General features: G+C 43.3%; 1 protein-coding gene across 5 annotated transcripts in view; it reads right to left on the bottom strand.

Moving 5' to 3' along the window:
• The window catches only part of ppip5k1b (diphosphoinositol pentakisphosphate kinase 1b), a 46,555-nt gene that overhangs the window by 3,243 nt on the left and 24,347 nt on the right, over nt 1–18,965 (bottom strand). For 4 of the 5 annotated variants that reach the window (XM_047333224.1, XM_035642319.2, XM_047333225.1 and 1 more), the window contains 14 exons: nt 17,582–17,703; nt 16,283–16,465; nt 15,981–16,122; nt 15,500–15,723; nt 15,233–15,360; nt 15,023–15,137; nt 14,518–14,625; nt 14,304–14,420; nt 13,585–13,725; nt 13,290–13,398; nt 10,159–10,308; nt 7,900–7,962; nt 2,045–2,182; nt 1,089–1,202 (listed from right to left, as the gene is read on the bottom strand). In XM_047333224.1, coding sequence (XP_047189180.1) covers nt 1,089–1,202; nt 2,045–2,182; nt 7,900–7,962; nt 10,159–10,308; nt 13,290–13,398; nt 13,585–13,725; nt 14,304–14,420; nt 14,518–14,625; nt 15,023–15,137; nt 15,233–15,360; nt 15,500–15,723; nt 15,981–16,122; nt 16,283–16,465; nt 17,582–17,703 — 1,854 coding nt within the window. The remainder of the gene's footprint in view (nt 1–1,088; nt 1,203–2,044; nt 2,183–7,899; nt 7,963–10,158; nt 10,309–13,289; nt 13,399–13,584; nt 13,726–14,303; nt 14,421–14,517; nt 14,626–15,022; nt 15,138–15,232; nt 15,361–15,499; nt 15,724–15,980; nt 16,123–16,282; nt 16,466–17,581; nt 17,704–18,965) is intronic. The other variant, XM_047333227.1, reaches the window with a different exon arrangement.

Here is an 18,965-nt window from a genome sequence, read left to right as displayed (position 1 = left end):
TTACTAAAATGCAACTCACTTTGTGAGATTGCAGACTATCCATTGAAGGCCAACTCCCATTATCTTAGTCACTGTAGATGATGGTGTTACCAAGAGAAACTTTAAAAGACTGTTCAGGTCGGTGTTCAGAGAAGCGCTGAAACACTTCATTGATAATCAATCAGGTAACCGACAGAATATGAATTTTCAATACTTTTCGCTTAACAGTTAATCATTCAAGTCGACGCTGACAGTTCAGTCTTGAGCGAGTGAGCACAATGTCGACTCAATTAATCATTTCAGTAATTTATCAAACACAAACGCCACTGGTCAAAGATTTTTTTCAAATACAGTGAGATAATGTGGTGCGTCCTTTGTTCATTATCATTATAAATTACATATCTATGTTTTTTTGGTAATGGATGGATTCAAAAATGAAAGTTTTTTTTCATATTTTCTTAACAACAGCATACAAACGAACGACAAAAATGTGTTGCCATCACCGAATGAAACATAAATTGCAATGTCCATGTTCATGAGCCTGATGCAATCGGAGTAAAATGTGTTGCACATTTCTACATCTCAGCCATTTCGCAAAAAAAAAAAAGAAAAGAAAAAAGGGTTTATTGAAAATAATAATATAAATAGTCAGCAGGCTAATAAATAATGTAAATGCTCATTAACTGCAGTCCCAGTTCGGAGCTTGGTTCAAGGACTCGTTTTCCTTGAGACGTGACCTTTGTGTCAGTGATTCAGTGAAGGAACCAGGAGGTCACCACGGAAACTGAAGGCTAATCAGGTCGCACTGTGAAGGTCATGCTGTGTGTGAGCGAGGTGAAGAAGAGACATTAATCTCCCTCAAGGTTTTTTTTGCTGAGCTTGCACAGCTGCTCCTCAGTAAAATGCAGCAATGCAAAGATTTAATTGTCAATTACCCAGTACCCATAAGCCTTATAGGTATTATGTATCATACAGATTCAATTTTTATTTTCAAACAGTTTCTCAATCTCCCAGAAACAGTGTTTTGCAGACGTCTAACAGAACAAGCAAAAAAAAATGGAGGTCATCGCGTCGCAGAATGTCGTGAAGAATCTTTTGAAAACACTCACGCCACAGCGGCTGACTCGGCGGCCGAAGAGACGTCTCAGACCCGGAGGAGGACAGAGGCTGCTGCGGGCTGTAGAGGGACGTCTGGCTCTGGGAGTCAAACAGGCCGGAGAGCGCTGGGGCCACAAACACATTAGCATCAGTTCCCAAATGTCGTGTACCAAGCTCCGTTTCCTTGATGGAGCGACCGTGTCATTGAATTATTTTGGGAAAAAGAATATTTGGTGTCTGGGGTTGTTATATTCAACACATTACAGGAGTGTTCAAACTTAACCCCCCCCCAGTTATAAAGCACCACAAGAAACTGGAAAAGTTAATACAAACTCAAGCAGCCAACATATTTCAGATTTGGTTGCAAATACTTTGCAATCCGAGAGTCATGTCTACTGTTCATAGGCATTAAGCACCAGGAATCTTGCCTGGTGATGCTCATTCCTTTGTTTTGAGGAATGTCTGACATGAGTCTGGTCTTGGAGGCCTTGGGTTTATGTCCAGGTTCACAGCCCTTCTGAACAGTCCTGAAATGGGGGCAACTGATCACTCGCCCAGTGTTGATAAAAACACGCACAGACATCCAAGTCGAAAGTCAGTGCAATGAGTTGGAGTAGAAAGCCAACAAAACTAAAATGCTCGGGAGTGCACTTTACTTTGCAAAAATCATCAAAATAGTCTTAATGCATTAATAAAAAAATTCACGGAACCAAAAATTCCTGCAAGTCAGTTCTGTATGACGTTAGAATAAATATTTTTCAAATACTGACAGCATTTTTAACATGTACAGAACTGATCATCGTAAGTAACTTATTTTTTAGCCAATTTGGGTAAATTCTACCTGCATTAATGTGCTTAAAATTATTTAGCTGTATCCCAGTAAGAAACTTTTCATCTGCATGGTATGATTAGTGGAGAACTACAAAGAAAGCAAGAAAGGAAAGCATGTGTAGCGGTGTAGACGCACCTTTCATGGTCTTGGCGTGCGCCTCGCTGCTGCTCTCGCACACCGTGTTGAGGAACTCGTCCACCTGCTTCAGCGACAGTGAGTTGTGCAGCGTCTCCAGCGGGTAGATAGATGGCACCATGGAGCAGCCTTCAAAACCTGCGGCACAGACGGGGACGCACAAAAGAGACACAGCCGGTTGTACCGCTTCTCCATCGCGCCGCCCGAGCGGGCCGAGGAGCGGGCCGAGGAGCGGTGAAGTTTACAGCTCTCTGTGCATGTTTTGGCTGTTCCTTCTCTCAGTTGTTTGTTAGCGAGCCACGCAAACTTTTAAGGGCTGCCATTTCCAATGGGTGCCTTGTACATTAGACACATTTAGCAGCTTGTTAATCTCCACCGTTGGTTAGTGAAACCATGTCAACACAAATTCACTCCAATTCAAAGCACGTGGAGGAGTATTTTTCATCTCCATCATTTTGACGTTATCGTCACACTTTCATAGTCCGAGGTCGGGCTCCAGACGTGTGTGGAAAGTGATGGTGCTTCTGGTCGGGATTACTGATTCAAGTTTGGTTGTTCATTTACAACGAGGCGATGGAGACGATGATCAATCAAGTATAATCATAGTTGACATCATTTCAGCGCCGATGCTTAAATGGTGGATTGACTTTCAGGGAATTTTCGACGTCAGACCCCAACGGAATCCAACATGTTTGTGATCAAAACAGTTAGAAATTAGTTGCCGCCGACGACAGGGGAACATATGCAGTGTCTACATGTATTTTTCTACAAAGCTAGTGTTTCACCTCTTTATTTTTGAATCCTGTAAATTTGGGCCCACATAACAGCAGTAATCCGAGATGCTGAAGTGTCTTTGAGCAAGAACGTGAACTCAGGTGACCCTAATGATGATGAAGATGATTCATTTTTAGACAACTGGGGGATAAGAGAAACTTACGTGGATGAAATCATTCATGTATTTCATATTTTCCTTGCATAAAATGCCAGCAAAATAGTCAATATTGTGAATAAATTATTTTTTAAAAAAAAACAGTTACAACTGTGCCACAGTTGTAACTGCATTTCTTCTGCATGACCTATGTGCCACGACTGATGGGAAAATCTACCGAGCTGCTGGAAGAAGGTTCACGAGACATAAAAAAAAAGAAGGGACACGAGCAACACAAGTTTACACCGTGTAATACCGCCCAATTCTCAAGACTGTGCTCTGCAGGGCGCATTCAAACCAAAGATGTCCTCACGTGGCGCAGACACACACATTGTACATCACAATTACCCACTGAGAGACTCACTGACCGTTTCTTTATCAGTGACGTCAATACTACGCAGATCTAAAGACCCCCAATGAAATACCTAAAGAGGTATGAGAAGAAACATTCTCTCACAATGAATACAGATTTGTCATGACTATTCCTATAACAACTTGTCTATTATAATGACACGAACGGAACAAGCTGTCGTCAGTATTTAATGGACAAGGACTGCGTCGAGATTAGAATCCCCCCCCCCGTTGTTCATTACCCGAGCTGCTCAACGCTAATATTTCTCATGGGATCATAAGCCCCAATATGGACATAAAGATTGTTGATGTCCATATTGAGTGTTATTAAAGTCTTTTTTCCCCACAGTCAGCATTTTTTTTTTTTACTGTATATCTACGATGTAAACTCCATCTCCACGTGATATTGCTCCGTCGACCTTTGGCCAAATATCTCATACACACTACACAGAACACAGACAGCTGCTGTAGCTGCAGGGTTGCATTTCTCCTTTGGTCCTGCAAACATTATCCTTACTGTTCAACACGAAATGACGATGGAGGAAAACCAATGCCGGCTCTGGCTCGAACTGACACCACAGCGCCTCTGGAGGAGGTGGCTCGGTGGCGCAGCGGGGGTGGCGAAGTTGGATTGATTGAACTGTCTAATTTGAGCAGGAGTTGTGTGAAAATAACCCTGCATGATGAATCAGCATGCATCGCCTCCCCCTGCTCCCTGACTGCGGCCTCTTCACATGGACGTCAAACTCAGCTCACACACTGGATCCAGCAGGAAACGCCGACTTTACACTGCACCATGCACGTGCCAACACAAAGACGGGAGGACAGGAGAGGGAGCACGATGATCATTAACAGGCCGCAACAATTAAAAAGGGGGGAAAAAAAGAACACGTGGCAGTCCATAACATCTAAATGGAGGAATACAGTTGTTCCTGTTGCAAACAGAGACATCCGACATGTATGACTCAGTCCTCGCCGCCGACTGCAGATGACTGCAATGATTGGGCGGCTCCGCTGAGGTGACGCGACGTGGCACGACGTGCTCCAGAAACACTTCACAAAATCAGCACTCAATGAGCCGGCTACCAGTTGATGAGCTAATTCAAATGAGGGAGGAGATGACGACCCGAACCGTTCAACCCACACCCCCAATATATCTGCCACCTCGCCACGAAAGCGCTTGACGGGACCCAGCGGAGCCCAGGCCCCACCTTTGGTGTGCGGAGGGCCAAACTGTTGCCATCGACACTGGGCTCACACACGGAGCTCCTTAATGCACAAGCTTCCAGATTAAATGGCCAAGAACTCTACGCCCACAGAAGAGGTTGTTTCAATGCTCTTTTTTGTACATATTTTGACATTTAGAAGGAAAAATGTATGGATATTTGCGATCATAAAAACCTTTTTAGTTAGAAAACAGACACAGCAGGTGTGCAAAGTTGTACAAAGAAGGACAGGGGACTAAAGTGCAGTTTCAATCTCTGTGACCTAGTCGAATTAATGTATATGACACTGTACCTTTCAGTTTTGAAAATGAAGGTCAGAAGTCAGTATGCAGGTAACAGAAACGTTGCTGTATTAATGTGCGTGTGGATGGGTGAATGTGACTTGTACCTTAAAGCGCTTTGGGTGGTCAGTAAGACTGGTGCTACATAAATACGGTACATTTACATATACGAACAGCGATGACTACACTACATACTATACCATATCCCCTGCATTAGGTGCCGGGGGGATACAAAGGTGCAGTCACGGCTTTCTTAAAATGAAGAATGCATTTTTGAGATCTCTGACTTTCTGATTTCTTGATTAACAACCAGTCCCAATGAGCAACTCCACCTGCGACTCTCTCAATGGGCCAGAGTTCAATGTGGCCGCAAGTTTATAAAAAATACTTGGATGTCTAAAATAGAAAAAAAGCCGCTGCTTATCCACACATCCGGCCGTTACAGAAAATTACACTCATTAGAAATGGCGGCATACAGAAGTCCGATATGCACCCTCCTTCAACTCCGTCGTTAGTCTGCGAGGGGAAATATCTGGCTCTGTAGCGGCTCAATGATCCCCTGTGACCGCCAGCCAGTCGCCAACTGGGTCCGTCAGAGGATCGGAGGTGGGAAGATGGTGAACAGAGGCTTCTTACAGCCCCGTTTCACAAATGGCTCTCTGAGAGAAGTGAGAAAAATAATCGAGTTTCGGCACTATTCTTGTTAACGTTTTGTACCAACAAAGTCCAACCGTCTTTTCAAACATGTTATTGGAAATGTACAGTCAGTTTTACTTTCTGTACTATTATTTTTATAAATGCGTGTGACTTTTTAATGGAATATATTATTTACCTATCGTTTACAATCAAAAACAGAACTTACAAACACACAAACAAAACTTTACATGCTAGATATAGCCTGTGACAGTATAAAATAATACATTACATGTATTATTAATTCCTTCAGTTATTATAAAAAATTACTTCTATGATGACTTGAGTCGTTTTATTACTTAAAAGTCTCAAATTTCTGCTGACGGCACACGGGCTACTTGAGTGCAAACTGAATATAAACACACATCGCACTGGATGGTGCAAACGCTACAACAACAATACATCAGATTTCTGATTGACGCGGACTCTGCTCGTCAGTCTGAACCATCACGTCTCATGGCCCTGGTGCTCGGACGACACGTACATTCTCCGGCTGACACTCGGTCAACAGCAGTCAGACTGCCGACACGCGCTGGGCTGTTTCTGAGCCGTTTATCTCGAGTCGTAGCTACAATCCAGACATATCTCAATATGTGCTGCGCAGCAGCTCTCGGTCTGCGCCGCCTCGGGCTAAATGAGCCACCGGGGCTGCCATCAGGGAGCTCATCCGTGAATGATCTCCCCGGCACAGTGGCGGTAAGACGGCCTCAAAAGCATTTCAGGGAAGCAAACATTGAATTCACTCTGCAGCTTTAAAAATGCCTATAAGTCTTTTCAGAGAGCGAGAAAGCTGAGGAGTTAGTCTCATTCATTCCCAACAGCGGCTGTCTTCTAATGAAAACTTTGTGCTTGCATCGTCTACTCTACCGGGAGAGAGAGAGAGAGACGGCACTGAGGACAAATCTGTTCACAAACTGACTGAACCAGGTCAGAACAAACCTGTTAGAACCAGTGTGAAAGCACCAAAGTGGTAACATCAACCCGAACCTCCTCCTTTGTACAACAGTCGGGATTGACAGCTCGGCTGTAGCAGTGGATTACTGTGCGTCAAACGACAGGTTATGCAAACACTCACTATCAAGTGGGATTTTAATAAATCAAGAAGTGTCTTTCAATCATAGAGCTACTGCATTTTTTCTGCCCCATTACTGTTTAATCCGAAAACACTGAATTACCAGAAAGGTGACATGTTCAAATGCCTTGTTTCGTCTGACCAACCATCCAAAATCTAAACGTTTCATTTGTAACTTCATAAAAAAAGTGTGAAATGATTAAATGATTCTCACTGTAGTAGCAAGTACTTTTTTTTTCTTCAATCAACTAATCAATGGAACAGCAACACTGGCCAATTGTCAGTGCTTGTGAAATAGAACTAATTTGAAGAATAAAATAATAAAAAAAAAAGAAATGTAAATGCATTTGATTGATAAGAACTCTTAGCAGACATATCAATATAACAAAAAATATTTCAAATTTCAACTCTGTTTCGATCCCAGCTGATGAAAAAAAACAAAAAACACATGGAGACGACGCAGCCTTGTCCTGTTCGGCCGTGTGCGGGTCAAAGACAACAATGTAAAACTGCCTGTGAGCGGGAAACTGACAAATGAATTATTGTGACATTCACAAAAATCACATACATCACATTGCGTCTTGCCCCACGAAAACGTTTTTTTTTTTTTCTGATTTCCAGATTTTCTTTTTTAACTTCTCACCTCCCTGCTGCGGAGTGACGTGGTAAAGCACTTCAGCATGTGATCAACACTGTCGAGTGTGGTTACAGGTGCAGGAGAGTGCATTCCTCACCACACCCATCAGTGTGCTGCACGTGGAAACTTTGCGCCGGAAAAAAGGGCAGTGAAACACTGATTTTGCAGCCTGGTTTTGAGTTACCCCTTCACACAACAACAAATCAATAGAATAAATGATTCAAAATGAACAAAAGGTGCAAGAGAGAATATGTTACGGTGGGTGCACAGATCATCTACACACGAAAAATTTTGGGGAAGGAGACATATTCCACACGAGGCGCATACATCCATCCTGTGAAGAAATGGCAGGATCAGAAAGGCGAATGAAAACAAATGCAGGCAGAGCGGGTGATGTTAGAGGTGAGGGCCGACGGAAAAAAACAACACACGGTCAAACAAACACCGAGGGTGCGTAGAGAAACAGAAACCCACGAGAGAAACAGTAATTCATCCTGGAGACGTTGAATGTAATTAACGCAGCCAAACGTCAAACTCCCAAAAATAGAAAACACAGGGAATTGTTTTCCCCCAATCTAATAAAAAAAAAAATTAAAAAAAAGGCCATGCAAGATAACAAGGAAAACTGGAGGAGTGTCGAAATGAACTTGAATAAATGCAGACATACCATTAGTCGGATGCCTGGCAAACGACACAGAAAATCTCTTTACTGCCGGCATAGAGAACAGCTCTGAGGAGATAAGAAAGGTAACTGGTGTTACTGGGACTGCTGGTACCTGGTGTTGTGTCTGCCTGTTTGCCTGTGTTCTTCTTTTTGTGTTAACATGAGAGGAAGAAAAAAAATAAAGAGGAGAGGGAAGAAAAAAAAAAAACAGAAAGAAGAAGAGAGAGGGAGTTGGCCTGTCCATTCATCAACGTCTGTCTGCCAACCAACATGCGTGGAAATGAGAGTCATCTCTGAATAAACAAAGAGGAGACGGGCTATCGGAGAGAGAGTAGAATGGAAGGATGGGAGAGATGATGGGAGTAAATGTTTTTGGTTGAATGGTTATCATGCAGGCAGAGTGATGCTCATCCTAAGAATCCCCTGTCCCTTTGCTACCTTTCTTTGGCCTGTACTAAGCTGGTTGACTTTCTTTTTAACTTTGAAGTATTTTGGCATTTTGGGAAATACACCTATGCGCTTTCTTGCAAAAAATGATACACGAAGATTTAAATCCCCATTATGTCTGTACTGTAAATATGAATCTAGAGACTGCGGTCGATTAGCTTAGCATAAATGGAAAAGGGGTCCACTGTGATGACTGACCTAGTCTGTATGTCGTTTGGTGAATATCGATGAACAAAGAGTGAATTAGAGCAGTGAAGTTTCAGCCAGAACGATGAGCTGAAAGACGCTGTGGAGCTCCATGAAGCGTTAGGTGACGGTTCTCTGTGGTGCCGCCGCTACAAGTCATGTGATCCAAGCGGTATGGTAGTGATGCGAGCTTACCAAAACCCTAATGGATCGTTTCCAGCATCACTACACGTTTGTCTTGTTTGGAAAAAAAAAGATGGTGAGTATGTGCACTTTTATGTATTTCATAATGTTATATTACATCATGTTTAAAGTCCCATTAAAAGAACACATTCGAAGGGCGGTGTCGACAAAGGGGTATGACGTCACCTGACTACATCAAACCCCAAAAAACTGCAGAGTCATTCTGTGGTCTGAATTCAAACCAGCGCTGACCCTCATCTCACCTTTCTACATGTTTATGAATATGTTGTCCTGAAGAAGCCCTCACTTCCCTCAAATGAACAGTGCCGATGTCAGTTCAAAACCCTTGACTGTCTGTCACAGAGCCGCACATAACACGTAAAGAGAACTGAGGAAGGCAAGTGTGTCGAGTGACACCCAGTGGACAAACAGAACGCTTCAGTTTCCTGTATTAAAAACCTACATTGGGGGGAAAAAAAATATATAAATAAAAGTGTCCCTGCTGTTTAGGGCTGATCCATATGCATACATATGAATTGCTGGTGAAATGATCTACTGCTGACTGGACCTGGGGGGGTGTGTTATTGGTTTTAGGAAGCAGGTCGACAAACCTGCTGTGACCATGAGACTGATAATCGACTGAGATATTTGTGATATACAGTCTGATATACAGTAAGAACCTCTGATGGCTGAGCTCCCATGTACTCACCATTGACAACATAAAACCGAGTGAAAAGCATGTGGGAGGAGGTGGGGGGGGGGGTTGATCCTGGGGAATATTTAGGTGTTTTTAGGTATTTAGGTATTTTTATTAAGGTGGATTATTGTGTCCTGAAAATATATCCGTTCCAAATAGCAGGCCGAGTTTTCTTAATGTGAGGATTACCATAAATTGTGATTGATGAGAAAAGCCAGACACAAGACCAACTTGACTGTGGGTTACGGTTCCTGAGAGAGGATCTATGAACATACTGAACAACCACATGCACAGAGAGAGTATATTTCAACACATTCCAACCCAAGCAGACAGAGTGAGTGCTCATGCTGATCTGGAAGAACACTGATAACATTACACAGTCCGACGCAAGGTCGCATGCTCAGCGCTTGCTGCACGGCCGATCTCTCCTCTGTCAAAATCAGTGCATTTATCATGCGCACGGTGAAATGAATCACTCGAAAAATATGTGATGCAACAGTTTGAAATTGCTGATTTGCCCTGGAATCGGGAGCGAGAAGAAGTTTTGATCCAAAAGAGCAGGAATAGTACAGAATGTCCCCCAAAAATAAATAAAAAACTTTAATCTGAAAGTATCTGAAGCCCAAGGAGAAATAAAGAAGAGACAAATACATTTTGAAGCCAGAAAAGTTAAAAAATAAATAAATAAATAAATAAGGAGAAAAAAGACCCGCCTTGTGGTGGAAGACAGACAAGCGGTGTGAACGTACCGAACATGCCAATCTGGCATGGCAGACTGCCGGGGGACAGTGGTGGTTTTCGGTGGTGGTGGTGGTGCGTGCGGACGTAGTCCCGCAGGTTGGGGGCGCTACAGGACACCCCGAGCGCGGAGGCACTGAAGAGGCCAGAGCAGAGCGAGCCTGTGTGAGGGGGGTGGGGAGCCGGGGTTGGGTGGGGGGGGGGGGGGGTGCAAGGCGAAGACATGGACGGAGGTGTGAAGGGTGAGCATTAGTTTTCATTACACACCGTGCCGTTATTGTCATCACACACTGTGGCTACGGGCAGTCTCTCGGCATTAGTGTGTGTCTGTGTACATCTCACAGGCCCAACTGTGTGAAAACCTTGTGACTAAACAGCAGTCTTGTTGACTTGATTTATTGTAACAATTTGACAGTGTGAAAACAAGTCTGCAAGTTCCTACAAGGTTTACACAACACAGTGTGTGTGTGTGTGTGTGTGTGTGTGTACACAAGACTAATTATGTGTGCATACAGAACATGTGTGTTTTGTATGCAAAAAGCAGCAGAGGCGTGACGAACAAGCCCGAGTGGGGACATGGGCTTGTTTCAGCCCCCTGTTGTGCAAAAAAACCCATCTGAATAGCAAGCAGCCAAATTCTTCTACTTTTCATAAATAATATATTTTTTTTCCAATATTCTGAATAAATGTTGAGTTTGTAGACCACACAGAAACTTTTCCTTTGGAACTGGAGAGGAAAAACATAAGTTACGGGGCATCAATGTTAAGTCTGCGCCTCATTCCTTTGTTCTATAAACAGAACGAAGGTATTGAAGGCAGCTCCACTGCGAGGTCGCCCGGTATGCCTGCTGCTGCTGCTGCTGCTGCTGCTGCTGCTGTCCGTGACCTGTGCGCTTGGTGTTGTCGGCGCTAACAAACAACCTGACCGGCTCCGCTCAGAGAAAAAATACACAGAGGCTTCAGATGGAGCACAGAACATACTGTTGCTTCCAGACCTGCGATAATGAGGCAGTGAGCGACTTGATGGTCGACACATTTAGGGAGAAGCAGCACTACACAGATATTTAAAGGCTAACAATTGCCTTCCTTCCGCCTATTTAGTGTCATTATCTCTTTTAGGTCCTGATTGTGGAAACAAATTAAAGAAACTGCACTGACTACAAAAAGCAGGGTAAATCATATCAATTACAAATACAGTATATCTTTTCCAGGAGTGCAATGCTTTGGTATCCTGATTGCAATGTTAAAAAAGAATTTACTGCTCAAGCACCTGCCAACATCGTAAATATTAAGGACACATTTTTAAAAGCACATCACGTGTGCTTGGGTAACACGGAGCTATGTGGTGAAGCCACCTCACGTGTCTCGGAGTGATACGCGAGTTTCAATCTCCCCAGTGGAGCGCACATGACTAAACTGTTTCCACAAAATGACTCCCCCTCCCTGTTCTCACATTCATGGTTTTATGTTTTTTACGCCACACATCTTGATTTAGCCAATGACCTTTCATACAGGGTGTGAGTGTCACCGTGTTAGCAGGTTGTTGGAGGTCTCGTGCCCTTGGGAACTGTACATACAGCAAAACAAGGGTCCTTCTAGGGAACCTGGAAGGACTCTGGTTTTGCTGTACTCACAAGGGGTGGGGGGTGGTTAAATCAGTTGTTCATAAATGCGTGTCTGATTCAAATGATTTGGAACATTTAGTACATTAACATTTACATTTTGCAAATGGCTCATTTTCAGAACCAAAATGCATTTTGCAGGAGAATGAGACAAAAAACACATTTGGTGCAAAGGACATTTTTAATCGAGTTGTTCTGTCTTGTTGAAGATGCTACTAGAAAATAATCATACCCTTGTTAAGCCAATACCGGTGTTAGAAATAAAAGCAGACCCAAATATCTACATTTGACTTACTGCAACTACATTAATCTTTAAAATAAAGAACGTGATTTTGAAATTAAATATTCTATTCACTGTTATTAATTTGTCATCTTTGTGTGCATGAGCTCACCGTTTCTTTCAAATGCAATAATGTGAAATTAAGTGTTAATAAGTGTTTGTTGATACAGCTGCAGGTTTTGAATTTTTTACTTTATAAAAGATAAACCTAGTTGTAAATCTAATTAGAGAATTAAGGTGTTATTCTGAAAAATAAATTGATATTGATAAACAAAACAAAAAATTGTATCATATAAATTGTATTAAATCTTAATGGAAACATTTTACATTCTTTTTGTCAACTTATTATTGGCATATTAAATCAATTTCTATGTTTTTTTTATAATGACAGGAGATATTAGATATATGACTGTATATATGCTAGAGCGTATGATGATATACAGTCATGTATGCAGTATGGAATTGGGACAATGTTTATATGCATTCATCAGTTTGGATTGTTAAATGCCTAATTTTGTATTAATTAAACCACAAAATGACTCAATCTAGTGAACAACGTTATGATGTTATGATGAGTCAATATGATCATAAGAGGCTTGGTTCAATTCCAGTGCAGGCCTCAGAAATAACGGATTGGAAACACCTACAGTATGTTCCCTATGTTGTCACCTTATCACCACGCGGAAATATCGGTACCTCTCTGAACACTGACACCACGGACCCCGCCGTTGGCTGTGAACGCCGTTTTCCCCGATGACCTGTAGCCTACATAGTTTGGAGTCTGATCCTGTTTGGCTGACGCTAAGCTAAGCTGGGTGGAAGCTATGTGACCAACAGAGAGTGAGGGGGGTGGTGGTGGAAAGAAAAGAGGAAAGGAAAAACAGACAAAGAAATGTAGGAGACACAGCGAGATATGGAAAAGGGTGGGAGGGTGAGGGAGAAGTGACAGGGGCTTGTGATGGGGAGGAGGATCAGTGATGACAGCTGGAGATAAATGTGTTGTGAGCTCAGTGTCGGTTGGCGCAGTAACAAAGTCGCGCACGCGCACACACACACACACACACACACACACACACACACACACACACACACACACACACACACACACACACACACACACACACACACACACACACACACACACACACACACACACACACACACACACACACACACACACACACACACAAATACACACACACACACACACACACACACACACACACACAGAGTTTCCCACCTAGGCCAATGGTTGGTTTGATCTCAGGCGACTGCCGTGAACACGAGGGGAAGAGTCTGTGGGACGTGCCGCCTTTGGAGGTCTGGGTGGGCGAGGTCTCAGAGAGGACCTGAGTGGGGTCCAGGAGACATTGGGTCAAGACTGAGGCGGCTACCCTCAGGTGGAGAAAGAAAAGACAGCAAAGACAAAAACAGCCTCTGATCTGAAGAAAGACAACACTTTCATCCACTGAAGCTTTTGACATCATCAAGATTACATCCTGCCTTTCTTAAACACCAACACTACGGTCCGGTACCTCCATGGAGCCGGTCTTGCGGTTGCGGATCATGGGAGACCTTCGTTGGATGTTGATTGGCTCCGAAATGGGAAGGGCCTGGTCGGGCTGGTCCTGGGAGAGGTCCTCCAGGCTGCCCTGATTGGGCTTCTTGTCTTGATTCTGATATGGTCGGAGAAACACAGGACAGGAAATGAATGACATTATATATATACTTTTGTCCATGAACCAACATGCAATGGACGATAAAAGATGTTAGTTGATGTTAAAAGTCCCACTTAAAAAAAGCACAAAACTTCTGAATGTAATTATTATGCATCACCGAGCACCAAACTTTGTGTGCATGTAAGCAGAGAGAAGAACAGCTCCAGTGTTTACAATTCACAATCATCAACTTCAGAGGCCTAGAAAGCTAATATATCATCTAGATACAGCCAGAAAAAGAAAATAGGACAAAAAAAGAAAAAAAAAAGTAGTGAAAAGTCAGCTCCAGTAGCGACTAAAATGCAGAGATGAATGGCTTAATCATTCATCTCAGATACAGTACAGTCCTGCAGTTTATGCCTAAGTTGTCATGGTGTGATGGAGCATCCTAATGAATCCTAAAAACATCAACTGAAGGAATTTTTGAGGACATTCTCCTGTTCGGGATTCGCTCCGTCTGAATATTTAATTAATTGCTGTACCTAGATCTAACAACTTGCACAACTTTAGGATGTCAACCGCACGCGTTCACGCACCTCAGAGGAGGCCGGGCGGAAGCCGAAGCCGAGGGGTACATTCTCCTCGTCTTCACACCCTTTGACTCCTGGACTGAAGTGGAGTTCGACGTGGAAGCGCTCCTCTGAGGAGGGGTCCTGGTTACCGCAGAGACACATAAAACATATTAAACTGACATTACATTAATGAGAATGACATTTGCTGCACGTGTGATGCAGCTCTATGCAGACCGACCTTATTGTTGTCTTCATACAGCATGATGACTATCTGTGTCATGTAGTTGAGCTCAGTCACGGCACTCAGATAGTCCATCGCCTGTTTCCACTGCTGGTCCTTCTCCTCCTGACACACGCACAAAGACAAGGACAAATAAACTCATACTATATGATGCTTTCGGAATTCCATCAGAGGAATAGTCGATAAAAATCAATCCTGAGTGGCCATTCCTCGTCATTCAGTGAAAAACACAATGAAGTGTAAGTAATACAGAACATTTTTGAAGTTGTTAAAACTGTGTATTTAAAATCTTTCAGCTGATAATATTCATTCATTCAATATTCATTTTACCAGCCAAGCTGACTATAACTCAAAAAAAATCCCCATCCCACACAGACATTAAAATAAATATCAATTTGTAGATCTACGATATCCTACTTATCCTGCTTATCATCATCAGTGGACACAGAGAATGGGGAAACCATCACAAATCTTGTCAGAGATGATAAAAACCAGCCCCTACGTTGAGCAGTCGTCCGTAGCGGAAGACGCTGAGCAGGGAGTGAACGTGGCTCTCGCTGGTGAAATAGAGACGCGTGCGGACGTGGCGACCGGGAGACATCACGCCCCGAGAATACCTGAACGCAGGAAATGACACGGGAGCTCGTCAGTCACACGACACAACAAACACAGATGCGTTGAGTGTGCGTCGCTGGCGGTTGTCGATGCTCACAGCGGGTGCAGCTTGTTGACGGACTCGTCCTCGTGGGTCCTCTGCAGGTCGAGCTGGATTTTCTTCATCAGGGGAACACAGTAGGCCTGAGCGATGTCCAGTTTCTCAGGCTTGTTGATGCCATATTCCTGATGGAGGAATAAAAAAGGCCCTTTGAAAACTTCCATTCAAATCGTTCTAATCTACTTATACATGGTATTAAGGAGAAGGGCCACATCTCAGCGTGCTGGTTCAGGGTGAATGCGATGGCGCCCTTTCTGCGTTCACCTGTGGTATGACTATGTCGGCCAGGGCGCGGGACAGTCGGAACAGCTCCAGCGTGTCCTCCAGCCCGAGCGAGGCGTTGTGCTGCGAGTCGTACTTGATGCAGTCGTAGATGTCCGGGATCTTGCTGATGTCGTAGCGCCCGTTCTTGGTGCGGAAGTCCCTCTCTAGTTTGGACCAGCGCTGCAGCATCAGCTCCAACGTCTCGCTGTGGTAAAGCTGCAGGTCTGGAGCAAAGCAGAGGACTTACGCACCGTCGCGATCCTTAACGTGGACTGAATGAACGCAAGGTTTAATGTTTCATCTACACATTTGAACCCTTTCTGCATCTGCCTGGAACATGCAGATAAAAGACGAGAGATCAAACCGAATATCTCTGCGTTAACAGAGAAAAGAAAATTGATCTTTATTTCTCCAAACGCAGCAGAATAGTTTTTGCTCTGTTCACTTGAACCTGGATTCAGGTGCCGTGGGTCCGCATTACCTGCAGACTTGGGGTCCTCCAGTCTCTTTCGGATCTGTGAGGTGAGACTCTGGATGAGGGTGTACACCTTGTCACAGGTCTTGACTGGATTGTGTATGATCTTCATGGAGTTCACCAGTGACGGACTACCTGTAGGGGCCAACTGCCACCCAGTGAAAACAGAAGGAAATTGATTAAAATGTCCTACAAACATGATCACATGATATGAGAAGCACGTCAAAGTGTTTAACTTGCAGTCATCTCATCTGATCGAACCATCTTAAAGGTTTAATTTCAGGATCTCACGTTTGAATACCGAATACCTTCTCATAGTCCTCCGCTGTGAAGTCCTGATCCTTCTGCATGATTTCATGCAGCCGGGCCTTCACCTTCTGCTGGCAGTCCGTCAGAGAGTCGCTGTCGCTGTCCAGCAGTCCGTTCATGTTGGCACTCTTGACCATCTGGACCAGGATTGGGGTCAACTCTCCTTCCAGAGCCAGCAGACCCTGCGGGGTAACCACGAGAACATGAACTGAAGCCGGTGTGTGTGTCATTTCTACTTCTGCCCCCCGTGTACCCCCGGGAGAAAGATATGATTTACCTGCTGAATAAAAGCAGCTTTTAAGCTGCAGTCAAGCCGAATCAGGGGTTGGGAAAAAGTATGGGAACTGGATAGAGCGGCAACAGTTAATCAATTAGTAACTATTAAATTAATCGCCAACTATTTTGATAATTGATTAATTGGTTCACGTAGTTTTTATGAAGAAAAATAATCACAAATCTCTGATTTCATCTTCTTAAATGTGAATGTTTACTGGTTTATTTGCTCCTCTATGACAGTAAACTTTATATCTTTGGTGTGTGGACAAGACAAAATATCATCTTGATCGTCATTTTTCACCATTTTATGGAACAAACAACTAATCGATTAATCGAGAAAATAATTGACAGATTAATCGATTTTGAAGCAATCGTTAGTTGCAGCCCTAGACCTGGATCCTTTCAGTGACGTACACTTTCTTTGTGTGGGCTGTGGTTGTTCAGCCTCTATAAATATCTTTAGTTTATTGACTAAGAAAAGCCTTTTTTCATAGCCATTGTTTTTTCACTATACAAAATTACATTAAAAGGCTTAAAATACTGTGATTTATGAAGTTTTTGTCCTTGCACTTGGCATATCTCTTATTTAGCATTTCAGCACTTTTTTTTTCTCCACGGTCGCCAAGTGCTTGCTCTTGTTGGGTTTGTTTCATTGTAATATTGTGAGGTCTCGACCTCACTGTGTAAAGTGCCTTGAGATAATGTATGTTGTGATTTGGCGCTATACAAATAGAATTTAATTCAATTGAACTGTAGTGATTTTTGATTATTATTATAAATTGCATTATTTGGTTTGGATACATTTGTGGACATTTTTGACTGCTTTGAAACAGTTTATAGATAAAATGACTGTAATAATCATATGAATTGACAATAATCCTCAGCTGCAGGCAAACTTTCAAGCCACACTACACAATATTCAACTTAACTGATACATGTACACGATACATTGGGAGTCACAGTATTTCACGGAAATAGTAAGTGGATCTCGCATTTTAAGAGATATTCTGTCCCCGAAATACCTTGGCAAAAGCGGCGGCTGTCATCTGCACTCTGCCTTCGTCAGAGGCGTAGATCTTCAGGTCATGGCGGTAGGTGCTGTGCAGGCGCAGGAGGCCACACCCAGGAAACCCAGCATAGTCACCTGGAAGATTACACCCAGAGCAGAGCATTCGCAGTTCACTGGACTGATTACAGCACTAGATTTCACATTAAAGAAAAAGAAGAGAACCAAAAAATACAACTGTAAATTGATTGTACCGAGGATTTTCATTAAAATAATAGGCAAAACACTGCCTGTGCAGGTGCAACACCACTTTCAGTTCAGATACTTTGCCTCAGATTGTGTTGAAAGCTTTTAACAAGGCACATTTCACTTAAATTCTCAATCAAATGAAGTGAAAGTGAAGTAAATTGAGTAAACCCAGACATTTCTGAGGACAGCTTCTCCACAGATGACACGAAATACTTCAGATTATCTACTTGAATAGAGACAATTAACGTCTATTTTTACATGATGAACATAAAGTAAAGTAGGCGTAGGAGGTGGATGCAAACTAACGTTACCAATCAAATCACACCGATGCTTCATGCATGTCTATAGCTAAATTAGCCTTATGTATTGACTACTTTACGTTATCATGCCTTATTTCACAAAGACGGAGCCGGTACATGTCGGGGATTGACCCCCGTTCAAGGATCTAATCAAGGCTTTAATCAAACAAACATTCATAAATGCTGTAGGATTAGTGTGAGATGACCCGCGTTAGTATATCAACACCAAGACTGCACTTTGGCTCCCTGTGTATGTACCAGCAAGTGGCCAAAATGACGATTAGCTGCGGCGGATCAACTCGTGGCACATCAACGACAACACAAACGGTACACAGCAATCTCAGCGCAGGACAAGCAGGAGCGAGTCGCCGGGTGAAATGAATCAAAAGATCAGGATGAAAGGGAGAAATCAGGGCACGTTAGTGGACGGAGCGACAAAAAAAAACAAAAAACGCGCAGACCGGGGGACAGGAGTGGACGAGCGGTGACGTCCAGCAAACCCTTCTCTTACCAAAGTCAATAGGGGACTCGCAGCCAATGGCCCCGCGGTTACCGGCTAGTAGTTTACACAGCCCAACAACAGGTAAGAAGAGAAGAGCAGAGTTAATAGACAATAGAGGTATGAAAACAGTAGGCGCGATGATGAGACAATAAGACTTCTTTTAAATAAAAAAGAAGCAGCAGAAGGTCAGACTGCATCTGAACACGGTTTCGACGTTTAGTTTGGCTTCAGGAGGACCAAAAAAACAACCTCTGGAGGACAAAAGAGTGGGAGAAAGACGCTCATGTAACCCGGCGGACTCGTACAGTAGGGGTCGACCAATTATCGGCCTGGACGATTATCGGAGCCGA

Source organism: Scophthalmus maximus, chromosome 7, assembly GCF_022379125.1.
Source record: "Scophthalmus maximus strain ysfricsl-2021 chromosome 7, ASM2237912v1, whole genome shotgun sequence".
Classification (NCBI taxonomy): Eukaryota; Metazoa; Chordata; class Actinopteri; order Pleuronectiformes; family Scophthalmidae; genus Scophthalmus; species Scophthalmus maximus.
This window is presented reverse-complemented; position numbering and strand designations above follow the sequence as displayed.